The sequence below is a fragment of the Danio rerio genome, chromosome 22 (genome assembly GCF_049306965.1).
Source record: "Danio rerio strain Tuebingen ecotype United States chromosome 22, GRCz12tu, whole genome shotgun sequence".
Lineage (NCBI taxonomy): Eukaryota > Metazoa > Chordata > Actinopteri > Cypriniformes > Danionidae > Danio > Danio rerio.
In genome coordinates, this window is record NC_133197.1 from 5,432,501 (window position 1) to 5,451,811 (window position 19,311).

Below are 19,311 nucleotides of genomic sequence, written 5' to 3' on the forward strand. Positions count from 1 at the left end.
TATTAAATAATATTTGACTAGATATTGTTTAAGATACTAGTATTCAGCTTAAAGTGACATTTAAAGATGTCACTAGGTTAATTAGGCAAGTTAGGGTACTTAGGCAAGACCAAGTCTGTTCTGTAGACAATCAAAATATATATATTGCTTAAGAGGGCTAATAATGTTGACCTTAAAATAGCTTTAAAAAAATGTAAAAACTGCTTTCATTCTAGCTGAAATAAAACAAATGAGACTTTCTCTAGAAGAAAATATATTATAGGAAAAACTGCCTATTTGTCAACTACCTACTAGTTTCAATGGCCTACTTTACTTGATCGTCTAGAGTAGAATGGGGAAGCAGGATAAGGTAACGGCTAGTTGGAGTGCTGTCGTGAATAGATAAATGATTAAGGCTAGTCTTTAATTGCATCTTCAGTTACCGTGACATTCAGCTTTTGTGTCCACTCATCAGTCAGACGCAGGATAGTCTGTCATGAGAGAGATAAGGTGAAGGATTGTGAGCGCACACACATAAACATCCCAACAAAAGTACCTAAGTTTAGCAAAGATGAAGCTCTATTTTAGCTCTATTACCGTCTGTGGGTCATCTGAGTCAATCGAAGTGGCCTTTGCGTGGCGCATCTTTCCCTGTGAAATCACAAAAAATATGCTTAATGATTTCTATTTTAGTTGAATGTATCATTCAGCGTAAAGAAAACGTCCAAATTGAAAAAGTTGACCTCATATAAACATGGTGGCAATGGTAATGATTATTACTGTGGCAAAATAATCATTCAAGAAATGGATTGCGCATCAATTCTGGGATTTTCTAAGTGCATCGCTATTCTTTTTTTAAACCAATTCTTAGGTTAGTTTTTAACAGTAGATGGCGCTTCAGGACAGATCTAAACAGCAAATAGCGCTCTAGGCTAGTTTTTAAAAGCAGATGGCGCTCTAGGACAGTTTTATACAGCAGGCGGTGCTCTAGGCTAGTTTTTAACAGCAGATGTTGCTCTAGCACAGTTTATAACAGCAGACGGCGCTCTAGGCTAGTTATTAACAGCAGACGGTGGTCTAGAACAGTTTTTAACAGCAGATGTTGCTCTAGCACAGTTTATAACAGCAGACGGCGCTCTAGGCTAGTTATTAACAGCAGACGGTGGTCTAGAACAGTTTTTAACAGCAGATGTTGCTCTAGCACAGTTTATAACTGCAGACGGCGCTCTAGGCTAGTTTTTAACAGCAGACGGTGGTCTAGAACAGTTTTTAACAGCAGATGTTGCTCTAGCACAGTTTATAACAGCAGATGGCGCTTTAGGCTAGTTTTTAACAGCAGATGGCGCTCTAGCACAGTTTATAACAGCAGACGGCGCTCTAGGCTAGTTATTAACAGCAGACGGTGGTCTAGAACAGTTTTTAACAGCAGATGTTGCTCTAGCACAGTTTATAACTGCAGACGGCGCTCTAGGCTAGTTTTTAACAGCAGACGGTGGTCTAGAACAGTTTTTAACAGCAGATGTTGCTCTAGCACAGTTTATAACAGCAGATGGCGCTTTAGGCTAGTTTTTAACAGCAGATGGCGCTCTAGCACAATTTATAACAGCAGACGGCGCTCTAGGCTAGTTTTTAACAGCAGATGGTGGTCTAGAACAGTTTTTAACAGCAGATGTTGCTCTAGCACAGTTTATAACTGCAGATGGCGCTCTAGGCTAGTTTTTAACAGCAGACGGTGGTCTAGAACAGTTTTTAACAGCAGATGGGGCTCTAGCACAGTTTATAACTGCAGATGGCGATCTAGGCTAGTTTTTAACAGCAGACGGTGCTCTAGAACAGTTTTTAACAGCAGATGTTGCTTTAGGTTAGTTTTTAACAACAGACAGCACTCTAGCCTAGTTTTTAACAGCAGATGGTGCTCTGGGACAGTTTTAAACAGCAGATGGTGCTCTACGCTATTTTTCAACAACATACGAGACTCTTGGTTCGTTTTAGATGTAAGAGAATGTCGCGATGCATTTTTAAAAATATCCGAATCCATTTCTCAAACTGTTTTCACCACAACTTTAAAAATCATAAAGATTTACTTTCAGGCATATAAAATCTAATTTTTTGTCAAAAGTGGGAGAAACATATTTATTTTTTTATGGGACACATCCTGGCCAGGACTTTTATTTTGCATAAAATATCTAGGTTTTGACAGTTTACACTGCACAGTCTGATTGTTGTATGACATCCATAAGAGTTTTAGAACGTTTGTTTCTTATACTCCTTATATTTTTTTAATCATTCTCGTACACTGCAAAAAATGCTTTTCTTACTTAGATTTTTGGTCTTGTTTCTAGTCCAAATATCTAAAAACTCTTAAATCAAAAATCATTTTCTGGACAAGCAAAACATATTGTCTTGTTTTAAGATATAATGAGCCAAAATGAAGTGAGTTTTCCCTTAAAACAAGCTAAATAATCTGAAAATGGGGAAAGCAAAATAATGTTAAGTCAAAAGGAAAAACAAGATTATTTTGCTTACTCCATTGGCAGATTTTTTAGCTTCTTTCAAGGAAAAACTCCCTTAATATTGGCATCTTATTTCTAAAAACAAGACAATATGTTTTGCTTGCCAAGAAAATGTTTCTTGATATAAGAATTTTTAGATATGTGGACAAGAAACAAGACAAAAAATCTAAGTAAGAAAAGCATTTTTTGCAGTCTAGCACTTTGATTTCATAAGATCGCTCTGCACATCGTTACTACACATCGCTTTGAGTGTAAAGAAATGAGTAAACCCATTGTAACTCTGAACTGTAAAGTTGACTTATTCCTTATAATTATGAATACTTCATTTACTTAATATTTTTACCGTTACAAGTTTACTCACGGGCGAGGCAGTGGTGCAGTAGGTAGTGCTGTCGCCTCACAGCAAGAAGGTCACTGGTTCGAACCTCGGCTCAGTTGGCGTTTCTGTGTGGAGTTTGCATGTTCTCCTCCGGGTGCTCCGGTTTCCCCCACAGTCCAAAGACATGTGGTTAAGGTGAACTGAGTAGACTTAATTGTCCGTAGTGTATGAGTGTGTGTGTGAATGTGTGTGTGTGTGGATGTTTCCCAGAGATGGGTTGCGGCTGGAGGGGCATCCGCTGTGTAAAAAACTTGCTGGATAAGTTGGCGGTTCATTCCGCTGTGGCGACCCCGGATTAATATAGGGACTAAGCCGACAAGAAAATTAATGAATGAAGTTTACTCACTTTTTAAGGTCAACTAATCACTTTAAAAGCACTAGGTTTACTCATTTTATAAAGTCATTTCAACGAATTGCTATACAAGCAAAGTGTTTACTACATTTTATTAATAATTTATAAATAATATGTAATCGTTTTTACTGCATAGATCCCACCATATCATGTCACAATTGTCTGAATATGTCCATATTGTTTACTGCATTTTATTGGTCAAACTACTTGTCAATTATTATCTTCAGCTGGCATAAAAAACTACAAACAAAACCAAATATAAAAATCCTGGCCAGGATAAACATGTGCAAGATTGGTAAATGTTGATATTTTTACCTAGCAGCATAATTGATGTGTATTTTAATTAAATTCCTCTTTCTTGTTTTCCACAGCCATTTGGACAGTGGTGTCGTATTCAACCAAAAGATGTCTCAAAGATGCCAGAGAGTGCGTGGAAGCTGGTCTTCTACACAATGTCCTGGTCATACAGCACTTACCTTTTATTTTTCACCAGCTATTCCTTCTTTCAAAACCCTCCATCTGTATTTTACGGTAAGCTTCATAACTGACACACCGAGCTGGATAGAACACGAATGAATTGTAATCAGTTACTGATTACAAACTACATGACAAAAGTGTAGTCAGTCAAATAGTCTATTACATTACACTTTTGTTGTAATGTAATCCGACTTCTTTGGGAATTGTAATCTGTAACTGATTATAAACTATATGACAAACTTGTAGTCAATAATATAATTTTTTAGATTACACATTGGTAATGTAACAAATGGTCATGTAATCCGACTACTTTGGGAATTGTAATCTGTTACTGATTACAAACCACTTGATTTATTTATAGTCAATAATATAATTCGTTAGATTACACATTGGTAATGTAACGTGGTGATGTAATCTGACTACTTTGGGATTACATTTAGATTACTTTTGTGCTAACCTTTATATTGAAGTAGGATAATCTTGTACTATTTTGACAGATACAAAAAATACACGCTCTTAATCAGCCACAAGCCTTAAAAACTTTGTAAAGATGGACAGTTAATACTTAATACCTACTCAGTTATTTCTCTACCATTGCCTGAATATTAAGTAATCCATAAAAAAGTAACTGTAGTCTGATTACAAGTATTTAAATAAAAAGTTTTGGTAACACTTTACAATAAGGTTCATCAGTTAATGCATTTACTAACATGAACTAATCATGAACAACACGTTTACAGCATTTATTAATCATAATTGAAAATTACCTAATGCATTATTACCATCCAAGTCCATGCTTGTTAACATTAGTTAATGCACCATGAGTTAACATGAGCTAACAATGAACAACTGTATTTTCATTAACTAACGTTAACTAACATGAACAAATATAGTAGTAGATCTATTGTTTATTGTTTGTTCATGTTAGTTAATGCATTAATTAACATTAACTAATGAACCTTATTGTAAAGTGTGACCAAAGTTTTCTCTAATTGCAAGTACTTGATCCTTAGAATCTGATAATGTAATCTTGAGGCCCATGGCCAGGTGGTGGTTTGAAAGACCCACCCCCTCACTGAGAAAGGTCCAGAATTTGTACTATACATGAGCTCATTTGTCAAATTTTGACTGCTGAGCAATCATAAATTTTGAAAATAACTAATTGAAAATTAGCTTAAACCTTCACTTTTCTTTCACTACTGACCTACTGTGTCGTTGTTAAAAAGAGAGTACTTTACTACTAACTTTTCTTGTACCTTATTCTTGAGAAAAAAAAATGGCCAATAAACAGGAGTGAAGCACGATGTACCATTCAGAAGTATAATAAAGTTAATTTTAATACTAATTATGCTATTGTTGTCATCTATGATTTTTTTAAATGTACTATTTTACACGAGAGACGACAAAAATTGTGGAGCTCTACATTATTATTTTGATGTTTTATTACTCAAATGGCCAAAGGAAAGTTGAAAGTGCTGGCCAGTTTTTTATTTGCCCTAACAAATAACAATAGACTACAGTTTTTTATGTAAAACTTGAACAGAATCCATTTTTCTGTTCTGATAAATTTGTATTTAAAAAAAAAATTAAAAAAAAGTTTTCCCAGTGATGGGTTGCAGCTGGACGGGCATCTGCTGTGTAAATCATATGCTGGATAAGTTGGTGGTTCATTCCACTGTGGCGACCCCAGATGAATAAAGGAACTAAGCCGAAATAAAAATGAATGAAAAATAATAAGTAAATAAGTATTTTTTTATATGTCTTCATTTTAAATAATTTGAAAATGTTTTTGGTACATTTAAAATTGTGGTTATGATGACCACCCGACAAGCTAATCCAGAAATTATAGTGCTTAAAATGTCACTAAAAAGCAGTATTTAAACCTCAAATGAAAACAAAATGAGGCGAATAGCTGCAAAATCACTTTCTAGGGTGTTTTCACACATGCGAATCGATTCAGTTGTTCCAAAACAGGGATTAAAATTGTTACATTGTTGCTCTTTGCTCTTGGAGGGGTTCGCTTTCACACTGCAAAGTTTCTAAACGGACCAAAACAGCTAAAACAAGTCAAGTGTGAGTTAAGTCCTCACATTTGTCCCGAGTTTCAGGGTTTATTTTGCAGAGTCCTGCTCAGCTGTCAGGGGGGTGGTGGTTTGGTGGTGTTTGACAAGGTGAGCGTGATGTGTCTGAAGAGCGAGGAGGGATATGGTAAGAAGGGTGCGCATTGTATTTGAGGACCGGGAGGGAGACGCGTGATTACCGGGAGATTATCACTCATTTGCGGGCATTGGGGAGTCTCTGTGCACTCAGTATGTCTGTTGACTTCTCTCTTCATATAGCCGTATGCCTATTATATCCATAAAACACTGTGATATAACCAGACTCGGATCGCAACGCTTTTTGACTACAATGGATCCGCTCAAGAGTTGGTTTTATATGAGCCGAGACCACCTAATTCAAGCGATCTCGGAACGATTGTTTTGACGCAAATCCAAAGGCGAATGGTGGATTCACAGATTCCAAACAAACCACGCTAACTGGGCAAACAAGACAGGTTCAGAAACAAATGTCTAGGTGTGAAAGCACCCTTAAGAAAAAAGAACCAACCCTTTCCCCAGGCTGGCTACGGGCCTGATTTATGTATTAACTAATAATAGAACCAGTGCTAAACACATGTACAGGATAATTTAACGGCCTAGTAAATAAGTGGTTTTTGGGTAAAACACAGATGAGAGTAAGATGGTTGGTGATCGCTAACTTAATCAACATATATCAGCATAAACATTAGTTATTAAGTAGGGATGGGCGATACCACAATTTTTTAATGCGATACGATACTGATACTTTTAGTTAAAATTTTTACGACACTGAAATCGATACGACTTAATATTTAAAATGTTAATGTAATTTTTCAAAATAATGCTAATAAAAAAGAGAGACAGAGCTGATTTATTATTTTATTTGTATTTATTCATTCATTCATTCATTTTCTTGTCGGCTTAGTCCCTTTATTCATCCGGGGTCGCCACAGCGGAATGAACCACCAACTTATCCAGCAAGTTTTTTACGCAGCGGATGCGCTTCCAGCCGCAACCCATCTCTGGGAAACATCTACACACACATTCACACACACACTCATACACTACGGACAATTTAGCCTACCCAATTCACCTGTACCACATGTCTTTAGACTGTGGGAGAAACCGGAGCACTCGGAGGAAACCCACGCAAAGGCAGGGAGAACATGCAAACTCCTCACAGAAATGCCAACTGAGCCGAGGTTCGAACCAGCCACCCAGCGACCTTCTTGCTGTGAGGCGACAGCACTACCTACTGCGCCACTGCCTTGCCTATTTGCATTTAATTATTATAATATTATATATTATAATACTATACTACTATTTGCTGCGTTTAAGAAGCACAACCCGATACCTCTGCCATCGTGTCATTCTGTAATGCAGAAGTGTGCGACTTGCGTGTGTTGAGTACGTAAGTTATCCAGCGAAACATGATCGCTCACATCACGTTCCGCCGCAGATTGATTGCTGTAACATCTTAAATACAAAGCGTCACTGACAATCCTGTACACAGCACTAAATCCTTAAGTTATGCAGAAATTATTAAAATATCGGTACTTAAAAAAATATATATCGATACCAAATTAAAAGCTTCGGAGTATCCATTTATCGATACTCGAGCATCGATGTGCACATTCCTATTGTTAAGACGGAATTAAAAACATTAAAGGTCACAAGTTCCTATTATCTCTTAACACTCTTTATCAGTAAACTATAATAAGAGTCATTATGTGGTCCTATTTACACCGATCAGGCCACTGATCACCATTTAACACTCCCATTGGTAGTTCTACATCATGTCACTACTCATTTGCATAAATGCTGTCACAATGCCAAAAGATTAATGTTGTTGTTGACGGAAACTGTCAACTGTCATTGAAAATAAATGGCTTTATGTCAAAACGTGAACACCAATCAAGAGAAACGAACTGCTTTAATCTGTACTATATCAGCATAAAACATCTGCTTTATGAGGCCAGTGTTCCACTTTTTCACCAGCAAGTCAAGGCCATTATTATTATCTAGTGCTCTTCTTTTATGGTTGTGGAGTTTACTTGTAGGTCAGAACTCCGTGTCATTGGTTTTGTTCTTTCTGGGTTTAGACTGGAAGAGCGGGATGTCGGTCCCCACAGATATTGCGATAGCTTACCTGATCCAAGGCAGCTTCTACGGCCACTCTATATACGCCACCGTCTACATGGACGAATGGAGGAAGGACTCGCTTGTCATGGTGGTACATCACTTCATCACTCTGGCCCTGATCACATTCTCCTATGCCTTCAGGTCAGGCCAGTTTACAGGATTTAAAAAAAAAAAAAACTACAGCCTCTCAAATGGGTTATTTGAGGCTCGAGCTTATAGTCACAACAATAAAGGAATGTTTACGCCAAGCACGATAATTATAAAGATAACAATTAAATCATTCTGATTGTAAAACAACTGCAGAGTTTAAACCACAGCTATAATGATAAAGATGTAGAGGAACGATATAGTTAAAATCACTTAGAGAATGATATTCATTTAATCATAATCCTTTGAAATATAAAGTATTAGTGCAATTGAATGCTAAAGACGACATCGTGGAGAAGCACGGATTGATGTGAAGCACTCATTAAACATTATGTAAAGATAATGATCTTGGAACCAGTGGGTTATACCTTGGGAATGAGTGATAAAATAAATGGAAGTTCTGCAAGCCATGCTAGCAAATTGAAGTATAAGAATAAAAGTACATCAGGGGATGGGTGGGTCGGTGGTGTTGTTGTTGTTGTTGTTGTTGTTGTTGTTGTTGTTGTTGTTGTCACGCGCGTACTGAAGAGCGGTGTTGTCGCTCGCGTAATGTATAGCGGCGGGGGGCTGGGGCGCGTACTCAAGAGCGGTGGTGTCGCGCGACTACTGAAGGGTGGTAGGGGGGAGGGGGGGGTGTCGCGGGGGCACTTTTTGTCATTTTGGAAGGGCACTTTCTATCCAAGACTAAAAAGGGCACGTGCACTGCACAGGTTGAGGCCTATGTGTGCACGTGACTGCTCACAGGTCATATCATACCTGCCAACATTTGGCTTTAAAATCCGGGGTGGGGAGGGGTTGTTGGTGCTCGCGAAGTGAAGGGCAGGGGGGAAGGTGCGCGTAAACTGAAGAGCAGGGTGCGGGTATGAAGATGATTGCGTTGCATGTTGGGTTCAGTGCTCATGGGGAGTGAACCACAAAGGTAGCCAGAATGTACCATTAAGGCTGATTGATACTTCTGCGTCAAACACCGGCGTATGCTACAGCGCTGACGCATAGCCCTTCACCGTGGCCATCGCCGTCACTGACGTGCACCTCTCAAAAAATGTAACCACACGTCGCAACAACGCGTAGCGTAAGCTCTGTGATTGGTCGGCTTGGTAGCGCTGACGAGTCTGGGCGGGCCCGAGAGCCGCGCGAATGGCGCGAGCGATTGTTTACAAGTGTGGAGTCCTGTGAAGGAGCTCCAGATGGAAAGTTTTGTTTTGTGTTTACCTCATAGTTAAAATTGTTGCACGTCCGCCGGTTCCTGCCTCAAAATGAGCGAGTTTGAGCCACTTGTACATCCCGGAAGTGTTCAGGAAAAGAAAAAAAGCAGAGAAGAAACTCGACACAGAGGAACATTAACACCTCACTGCCCACTAGCGTTTCGGAAGTGTTAATGCAGACCAACAGAGACAGCGCGCAGAAGTATAAATGCACAGCCACGCGCGTTGCCTGCGCCGTGAGTTACACCGGTCACTTGACGCAGAAGTATAAATCAGGCTTAAAGCTGAGAAGCAGGGGGTGGGGGAGGTGGGTGTATTGGTTGGAATTCAGGAAAGATGGGCGGGAGATGGGTCTGAAATATCGGAGACTCCCAGGTATGGGTCAGATGTGAGGACACCCACTGGTTACAAAGGGCCAATGCTGAATGAAAAGCGTAAGCTTAAAATACACGTTTTTCAGTCATCTATGTCAACACAAATGTTATAATTATAGTTATCGTGCTTGGGGTGAATGGGCTTTAAAACTCAACAGCACAAACAATCCAATTCAATGGATTTCACCTCATTTTGTAATGCGGAACTATCTGCAATTGTTTTACGACCTCCGATTCATTAGCCTATGGCTAAATGATTAGGAATATCAATTGGCAGTAAATGATTGAACTACTTGCGCTACAAACCAGTGTTTATGACAATAAATGAAAATAATATATTATGAAACTACTAGTTTGCAACATTAGACAGCATAACGAATTGTTTTGTATGAGTAAAAATCAATGGAAGTGAATGAGACTGGAAGCCCTGACCAATTTAAGTTACATGAAAATATGGTGGAAACTCACATTGTTTGCGTTTTCAAATGCCCCCAGATACCACAACATAGGCATTCTCGTCCTCTTTCTTCACGACATCAATGATGTCCAGTTGGAGTTCACCAAGATTAATGTTTACTTCAAGACCCGGGGAGGGAAGGAGTACTTCATCAATGATGTCCTATCCAACATGGGCGCCGTTAGCTTCAGCATCACATGGTGAGACTTGATCACGCACCTGAATCAAGAAAACCTTGCTTTGTTATTGATGCAAAGAATTAAAAAGCAATGTATATAAAGCTTAAAGTGACTAGTTAAAGCAAGGTAAGCACATACCTATTGTTGATCCAGAGTTTAGTTGCAACTAAGCTAGGCCTATTTAAATAGTAATTGTTCGTCATGAGATAGGGAAGGGTTTTTTCCATTTACAGGAGGGAAGATGATTTAGTGGTTTTTCCGTCTTTTGGATGAGACGTTAAATCAAGGTCCTGACTTTCTGTGGTCATTAAAGGGTCACGAAACACCAAAACACATGTTTTGAGCTGTTGACAGTCGTATATGTGTTCCACGCTGCTAAAAACACTATTAGGACACCTATATTTCACTAAAAAGTGTAAATTGGTTGTTTTTGCGTTATTTCAAGCAAATTCGTACTTCCGGTTTGAAACGAATTTTTGAAGCTGCGTCACGGTCATGACATAATAGCGTGTATTCTATTCTGGTCAACCAGCCTAGTTTTAGAGGGGTTTGGGCCACTTCCAGGCTGGTTTCTATCCATCTCTAGCCTGGTCAGGCTGGAAAATGAACTGCTAAAACCAGCTTGACAAGCCTGGTTTAAGCTGAATATAGTTGGTTTTGGTTGGTCATCTTCCAGCCTGACTGGCTAAGACTATGCTGGAAATGGTTGGAAACCAGCCTGGTAGTGGCCAAAACCCCTCTAAAACCAGCTTGGTTGATCAGCTAAAACCAGCCAACCAGCCTACACTGGTTTAAGCTGTTTTTTTTTTTTTTCAGTTGAGTTGTGTCCCAAGAATGCCTGAGATTCAGCGGCTGTTTACGTTACAACATTTCAGCCAAAAATGGGAATAAAAGTTTGTTTTGCTTCTTTGTTTACATGAAAAATGCATACATTTTGTTAGTGGATGTTCTTGAAAACCCAGCAGTTGTCATGTTTGTCTAAACACCCCAGAAAAAGAGAGTCTAATGATGCCATAAGTGTGTGTTTAGTGTAGATTAAAGGCAAGCCAAACAAACTAACTCAACAATGGTGGAATACTCAAGTGTTTGTTAGCGCTACAGTTACAATATGACCAACATTTTGGTTTGCATATGGGTGATTCTAGAGTTGTAACGAAAAATAACACAAATTATATCACGTTATGTCTAAATACGTTTTTTATGTGTATTTTGGGACATTTTGTTTTGAAAATGTTAACTTTAAGACACACACTACACCTCAACACTTCATTAGCAAAGTGTAGATTTACTTCGCATTACAACCAAATGGGGAGACGCATTTTACACACACTGCAAGTTAAACACAAACAGAGCACTGACGGCACATCGTCATTTCCCTACACGTACTGTTTACTAACAAGGCGACAGTGCCAAATACTTGCCTGGCATATGTAATAGAGTGGTATTTGGTCATTTTTGCGTATATACGTGTAAATACGGGTTCTTGTAGACTTGAAACTTTAGCAAAACACAAGGCAAAAACATGTCCATTTTTGGCTACATCCTTGCCTTGTAAACATAGCCTCAGGTGTCTTCACAAGCAAATGAGTTTGATCTGATCGTCTTGTTATTTGTGCAGGTTTTGGTTTCGTTTGTACTGGTTCCCCCTCAAAGTGTTGTGGGCCTCCTGCATCACCAGTATCCAGTCGGTTCCCAACATCCCTTTCTACTTCTTCTTCAACATGCTCCTGTTTGCCCTGCTCCTCATGAATATCTACTGGTTCCTGGTAAGATTAAGCTGCTTTTGAATATGATGGCACTGTAGAGTAGCACAGGGATTGTAACCCGAAGTGTGCTGGCTTAAGGCTTGCAATGAATCTATTATGAGGTATCATGATCATGGCACCATTGGGAAAGTCAGAGTCTGCATTTACACTGGCACTAAAATATCCACTCTATTTTTCGACAGGCTTTAACTGCAAACAGAATCATATAAACCTTAACATTTTTTAGATGAATTGTTCATTTAAAGGTCCTGTTAGGTGCATTGAAATGTGAATATTTTATGTTTGAGGCAATCTGAACTGAAACATGGAGAGGGTGGGGCATAGAGTAGATCCTCTCCTTTAAAAATGCAGTCAATAGCATTTTATATTATTACAGGTCTGCCAATGAGATTGGTTGAGCTCGAGCACATGATGGTGGCGTGGCATGTCAGACACTAGAGAGCACTTGATTGATCAGAAGATTTAATGCGACATGAAAATGACGTCAGATTGACGTTGTACCCCAACATCAGGCGGACGTCAGTGTCCACCGTCGAATAGATAGGCCAATTTCCAACGCAATCGATCAACAACAAAATATCAACCTCTGATGATGTTACAGCTTTACGTTGTGTGGGCGTTAGCAATATGACATCGATCAAATGCTGGAGTTTGGTTGTGATACATGACGATAAATTATTATTTGACGTAAATATGACGTTGGTTTAAGATGTTGGATTTTGGTCACTATCCAACACAACCTAAAATCAACAAAATGTCAGCGTCATTTCACGTCGTTATTGGACATCAAAATAACATCGTCCTTAGACACTGGTGACCTAAATCTAAGCTACGATTAATGTCTTATGATGTTGTGTGTCTACTAGGGTTGTCGTGATACTATCAATTTATGTTACGATACTATACCAGCTGAAGTATCGTGATACAAAGAAGTATTGTGATACTGTAATTCATAACTCAAATTATAAAGATAATGGTCAGAAATACTACATTTTTATGTTATAATAGGCCTACTTGAATTTAATTCATAATTCCCTTATTATCGAAAAAAATATTATTTGCACATCACTTCAGCTAAAATGTGTTTTTTTTCAGCCTGATCTCACGAGGAAACTTAAGTATTTTAAGTTTTGTCAGTTTAGTGGCTAATTCAGTTGTACAATTTTAAAAAGGAGGCGTGGCACCAAACCCCACCCCTAACTTCAACCGTCATTGGGTGATGAGCAAATCGTACTAAATTGTATGAATTAGATCGTACGAATTCATACAAATTAGCCACTTAATCAAAAAGTTACGAATTGCCGTGAGATTGCGTTGTTGTTTTTTCTAGATAATTGACCAACAAAAAAATACATTAAAATAAAGATACAAATTTGTTACAAAAACAGCATTTCTCTAATAAAATTAGGAATCCAAAGTAATAAAAATGTTACTTTGTGAGTCGTTCTTTTTAAGTGAAGTTTCATAAACTAATTTCGAGAGGAGCACGTGATATGATTGTGCACCGCTGGCCACTCATCCGTAATCAGTAATAATCCAATCAGAATGATCCTAGCTTAGTATAAATGGATCACTTTCTCCTCATTGCATCTTCATTTTGGAAGAATCCCCCCTTCCACCCCATCTCCTCCTTTTTCTCCCCTTCTAAAGGGGGAGCGATCGAGACCTACCTGACCTCGGTTCTCCTGATATGCTTCTAGACCGGGCGGGAGCCCTGGGCTCAAATATCTCCGAGCTCAGGGTTCTCTCCCGGGACAGCATGCCAAACCTGCTATAAGTGCCAAGCATATCTAAGTGGGAACTCTTGAAAAGATTGTCGCGGTTGTTGTAGCTACTAAACCATATTGACAGAAACAGAAATGAACTGATTTAGATTAGAACTCGTGTAATAGGCTACCATATAAGGCGCAAATTCTACAGGGTGGGCCATTTATATGGATACACCTTAATAAAATGGGAATGGTTGGTGATATTGACGGCCTGTTTGTGGAACGTTAGTATATGTGAGGGGGCAAACTTTTTAAGATGGGTGTTGACCATAGTGGCCATTTTGATGTCGGCTATCTTGGATCCAAGTTTTGTTGGATGTCCCCCAAGGGAAACCTTGGGGGCCATTCAACTGGCCCAAAACGACAAAATCCACTTTTCAGGAAACTGTTCATCTAGGAATGCTTAGACCAGACACCCATAATGTGGTGGTGCACCATCTTGCTGGAAAAACTCAGGGAATGTGCCAGCTTCAGTGCATAAAGAGGGAAACACATTATCCTGTAGCAATTTCAAATGTCCAGTGGCCTTGAGGTTTCCAGTGATGAAGAATGGCCCCACTATCTCTGTTGTCTGTGGTGTGAAAATACAAGATGTGCCGCACCTGAAACTACGGATACTGGAAGCCTGTGCTAGTGTTTCCCCTGCTGTGTGGCTATCAGTGTGTGAAGAGTGGGAGAAGAGGGTTGCATTGAAAATCCAACACAATAGACAGCACATTGAACGCATTTTATAAATGGTCAGAAACTTGTAAATAACTCATGAAAGAATAACGTTTCATTAAAACCAAGCACACCATAATTTTTCTTGTGAAATTCCCAATAAGTTTGATGTGTCAAATGACCCTCTTCCTATAAAAACAAAAAAAAAATTGGATCCAAGATGGCCTTAAAAATGGCCACCATGGTCACCACCCATCTTGAAAAGTTTGCCCCAAACATATACTAATGTGCCACAAACAGGACGTTAATATCACCAACCATTCCCATTTTATTAAGGTGTATCCATATAAATGGCCCACCCTGTATACAGTTTTACAACCTTAAAAGGGTCCATAGACTACAAAAAAAGGTCTATAGTTGCACGTGTGTACTTGTGAGCATTTTAGTGACTTTTCTACGTGCAACATTATCTACTATAGATAGACCGCTAATGACGATACTACCGTTTACAAACTACAGTGGCACCACTAGTATTTTGGAGCCACAGTATCATAATACTACCATAGTATCGTTAAACTGAGCAACTTTAGTGTCTACTGGGTGAAGTATGAGTTGACATCAAAAATATAGTTGATGTATTTAGATGAAGGTAACAAACTGCAAGCTTTGGACGTTTATATCTTATAAATGCTACTTTTGTCACTGTTTTGTACCATACTAGCTTATCAATACCCCTAGCATACTGATACTAGTCTATATCATGAGGGCTTTAAGATGGACCTTTAAAACAACCCTTCAACAACCCTTTACAATTTAATTATCCTGAAATCAGTGTTGTCAGATAGCATGTTAGTTAACTAAGCTAGCAGATATCTTATCCGAAGCATTTCGCAGTACAACATTAAAAGTGCACTGATAGCAGATGCCATTTTAACCTGCAAACTTTCCCCATGTTTTCCCACAGCCATTACCATGTTTCATCATGTTTGAACTGCATTTCTTATGAGTTATTAGCACGTGAAGTCATGACATTTTTGTTCCTTTTCGCAGTTTATCGTGCTGTTCGTGGCGAAGGTCCTGACAGGCCAGATGAAGGAGGTAAATGACGTTCGGGAGTACGATGAAGACGACCTGAAGGAGAGAAAAGACAGCAGTGACGAGGCGTCTACTGAAGGGTATGTAAAGAGAGATGCAGCAGTTTGTGGTTTGCTCAGGTGTACTGTGTGTGCGCAAGTCATTAAGAGGAAGTTGTGAGGCTTTACTAGATGTCAAGGCGGAACTGAAACTTCTGAGAGACTAAAAGCCATCGAGGCCTCTAGAGAAATTTAAATGTGTAAGTGTGGAGGGGGCAATGACAATAATAGCAGTGTTTTTGTTTCCATATATGACAGTCCTAGTGTTGTGGAAACGTTTAATGAAACTAATACTAATCATATCAGGTCATGTCTAAAGATAATGTTATTTAATGTGTATTTAGGGACATTTTGGGTGAAAAATATTTAGTTAAAGACTCCCACTATACCAATTTTTGACTCTCTCCATCTCCTACATCCTGCTATAATTATCATGAAACAATATTTTTTGAGTGTTTATTTTATTATTTAAATATACATTTGCATAAAATATACATTTTCTGTATTGTCATTTCATTGCTAAAATATATATATATTTTTTGTCTGGCACGATAACATGCAAAGCATTAGTAGATAAAGCATGTGATTTCCTCCCAGTGATGTCACTTCCTGTTGTGGGAAACTCTAGAAATCATTGAGGCGTGTCATTACTCTTCTCTCTTTTATTTGTACAAAATGTTTAAGATACACCAACTAGGGCAGCAACTAACGATTATTTTAATAATCAATTAATCTGTTGGTCATTTTTTTTCTTTCGATTAATCGATAAATCGGATAAAAAAAAAAACTTTCATTTCCAACCCTTTATTCAAAAACGGAACGAAAATATTTAAAAGTGAACTTAAATGTTGTAATAATAATAATAATAATAATAAAATAAAAAAACTAACTAAGTAATTTGTCCTGTTTTCAATCCAAATATCTAAAATAAATCTTAAATCAAGATACACACTAGACACATGAAGTGGCATAAGCAATTATGTCTTGTTTTCTGAAAAATAAAACATCTCAAAATCAAGCGATTGTGTGCTTAAAACAAGCTTAATTGTTTGCCAATGGGGTAAGAAAAAATAATCTTAATGAGATATAATCTCACAAAAGTTTGAAGCATCACTTAATTTTCTAATGCCATTTTTCTTCTCTGGTCTTGATTTAAAGATTTTTCAGACGTTTTGACTGTAAACGAGATGAAATTGCTAAGAAAAGCTTTTTCGCAGTGTAGCTATACATGACTACAGATGGAAAAATGAATGACACAAAAAGGCGAGTGAATAAAAACGTGTCTGCACTGCATCGCAAGACTAAAGTAACAATACCACTGCTGCTTTACTTCTGTTATTGACCCTTTCACTAGTGAGTTTTAAAGATTTTATCTGGGAACCAGGAGTGAGTTTTGTTAGGCGATCATTTTTTTAGAATGTTCACCCTTAATGTTTCTGTGGCGACGCATCATGTGTCACGTGACACACCGCAGCCACAATAGCGCTGTATGACAGATGTATCCCTTTTAGTATGCTTTTCCATTTTAATACAAAATATTCACAAGCTTGCTCATCATGCCATCAACTAACTGATATTCCAATTCACAAAAACGTGCAAGTGAGTGTTTTTTGTTGTTTAAAAGATATATAAATGATCTTCATCATTTATATATGGCATCGCCATGTTTACTTGCGGCCGGTCATTTGCCTCATTCATAAAAGTAGGATTCGGCAAGTAAACTCATCAGTTACTCCCAAAATGCATGCAATCAAGTGGCTGGCATAGATTGAACTTTATTGCTACTCTCACTACGTGCATCTGGTATGAATATTCCACATCGGCAAATTATATTTGAATGGATTGTTAGACTTCCATAGACTTTCTTGTGTGTTTTACAAACTCTAAATGTATTGTTTTACTAGTACTTGTGTGTATTTGCATGTCTAAAACATAAAATAAGCATTGGGTGGTTAAAAACACAGCATAATGGTAATAATATGACACATCTTTCTCTGGCTCAGCGCCAGCCAAAGCGACAAACCTCAGTTTGATTTTTTCATGTCACGACATGAGGAATCGATTATGAAATTCGTTGCCAACGCTTTCAGTAATCGATTCCTCGTTGCAGCCTTAACATCAATAGTAGATGGTTTGTCAGCTCTGATACTGTTATATTTCAGTAAATCTCTCAGTCACATTTAAAAAAACAATAATATGATGAAAATGCAAACAATTTGATTTTAAACATGCCATGTGGTTGTTCGGTTTGAGGTTAGCATCTCAAGCCAAAGCACAAAATTGTGGAAAATGCCAACTCTGTTATCATACACACTCATTTACACATGCGCACACACATACACGCATAAACCCACACCAAAAGGGAGAGAATATGCAAACTCCACACAGAAACACTCAAATTAGCGACCTTCTTGCTGTTAGGAGACAGTGCTAACCACTGAGCCACCGTGCCACCCCATAACAGATTTATTTTGCTGTAAATTACATTGTAAATTACACATTATACTGTCAGTCCAGTTTAAGGAAAATCCGCAATTCTAGATTAAGTCATGTACCAAAAAGTTTAATTAACTGTAGTGGTGTACATGTGCACTTAAGCCATAAATCTGCCCATTCTCATGAAGTAGAATGTCCATTTTAGGTTACAATGCTTTACCAAAACATTTACTGCAAAGCACTGACAGACCGAGTGGCTGTTGGATACCTAAAAGCACCCTTGCTTTATTTGTGCTTAGTCAAGATCAGCAGTATTAGCTTTAGCCTTATATGCTAGTTACATGTTACGTCAGCTTTTGTGCCACACACACCTGATGACAACAGTAGCTGCAGGTTTAGGGTAATGCAACCTGAGATCACGGTCTGCTTCAACCTGATCTGTGAAACGTGGAGATTGGATAAACCCACAGGCTTGTGTGGATGTGACTAGCATCGTAGCATTAGCGCTATCCTTATCTTTCTGACCTTGAAGCGATATAATCGCACCATGCCACATGCGCCCACTGATTACCTCATTCTGGCCTGACATTTTTTTTTTTTGGTCGCAAATAAATTTAGAGAAGATGGTTCATTGTATTTTATAGAACAATTCTGATTTGAAGTGTGCTTTTTTGTAATAAGGATGATAAAATATCCTACATTTGTTTTATGATTGTGTTTATGCAAAATTTTTCTGGTGCAATTTGACTTTTCAAGTGAAACAACGTACTGAGACTGAACTGCAGCTCAAATATAAGGGTATTTCTTTTTTTTAAAAAAACATTTCAAACTTTGATGTATTGTGAATTTACTCATGATTTATCAAAAAATCTTTAAATCGCAAGTGTAACTGGCCAGTATAAAATGAGTTTTACTAATTTTTAAGATGTAAATGTTCCACTGTCATTCATTAAAAGAGACAAAATATAATAAAGTGGGAAATACAACATTAATTGAAAGCCTTAAACTTCTGACATTTGAAAATTAATTTGCCTTGTCTTATTATTTTTTCCTTTTATATTATTATTGTACTTCTTGTTTCTTTATACTCCTCATTGTTATAGAAATTGCAACAAAAAAAGTTAACGATAATTATTTATAATATTACAACAATACAATTACCGTACAACAAATAATGTTTTTACATTACTGTGAGTGTACTGTGAGGGGTAATTGCAATAATAATAATTTTAAATAACAATAATTTTATGGTTAATAAAATAAAC

At 37.9% G+C, this 19,311-nt stretch overlaps 1 protein-coding gene and 1 long non-coding RNA gene across 3 annotated transcripts in view; one reads left to right on the top strand and one right to left on the bottom strand.

Moving 5' to 3' along the window:
• LOC141380141 (uncharacterized) overlaps positions 1 to 4,487 on the bottom strand; it is a 9,169-nt gene extending 4,682 nt beyond the window's left edge. Inside the window, exons 1-3 of the long non-coding RNA XR_012397657.1 lie at positions 1,441 to 4,487; positions 577 to 1,056; positions 423 to 470 (exon numbers count right to left, since the gene is read on the bottom strand). This is a non-coding gene — a long non-coding RNA (uncharacterized lncRNA). The remainder of the gene's footprint in view (positions 1 to 422; positions 471 to 576; positions 1,057 to 1,440) is intronic.
• cers1 (ceramide synthase 1) overlaps positions 1 to 19,311 on the top strand; it is a 57,937-nt gene that overhangs the window by 23,422 nt on the left and 15,204 nt on the right. For both annotated transcript variants that reach the window (XR_012397655.1, XM_009295953.5), the window contains exons 2-6: positions 3,595 to 3,754; positions 7,881 to 8,061; positions 10,142 to 10,303; positions 11,901 to 12,048; positions 15,528 to 15,652. Coding sequence is in view for 1 of the 2 variants with exons in the window: in XM_009295953.5 (XP_009294228.1) it covers positions 3,595 to 3,754; positions 7,881 to 8,061; positions 10,142 to 10,303; positions 11,901 to 12,048; positions 15,528 to 15,652 (776 nt within the window). In the remaining variant the exon portion in view is untranslated. The remainder of the gene's footprint in view (positions 1 to 3,594; positions 3,755 to 7,880; positions 8,062 to 10,141; positions 10,304 to 11,900; positions 12,049 to 15,527; positions 15,653 to 19,311) is intronic.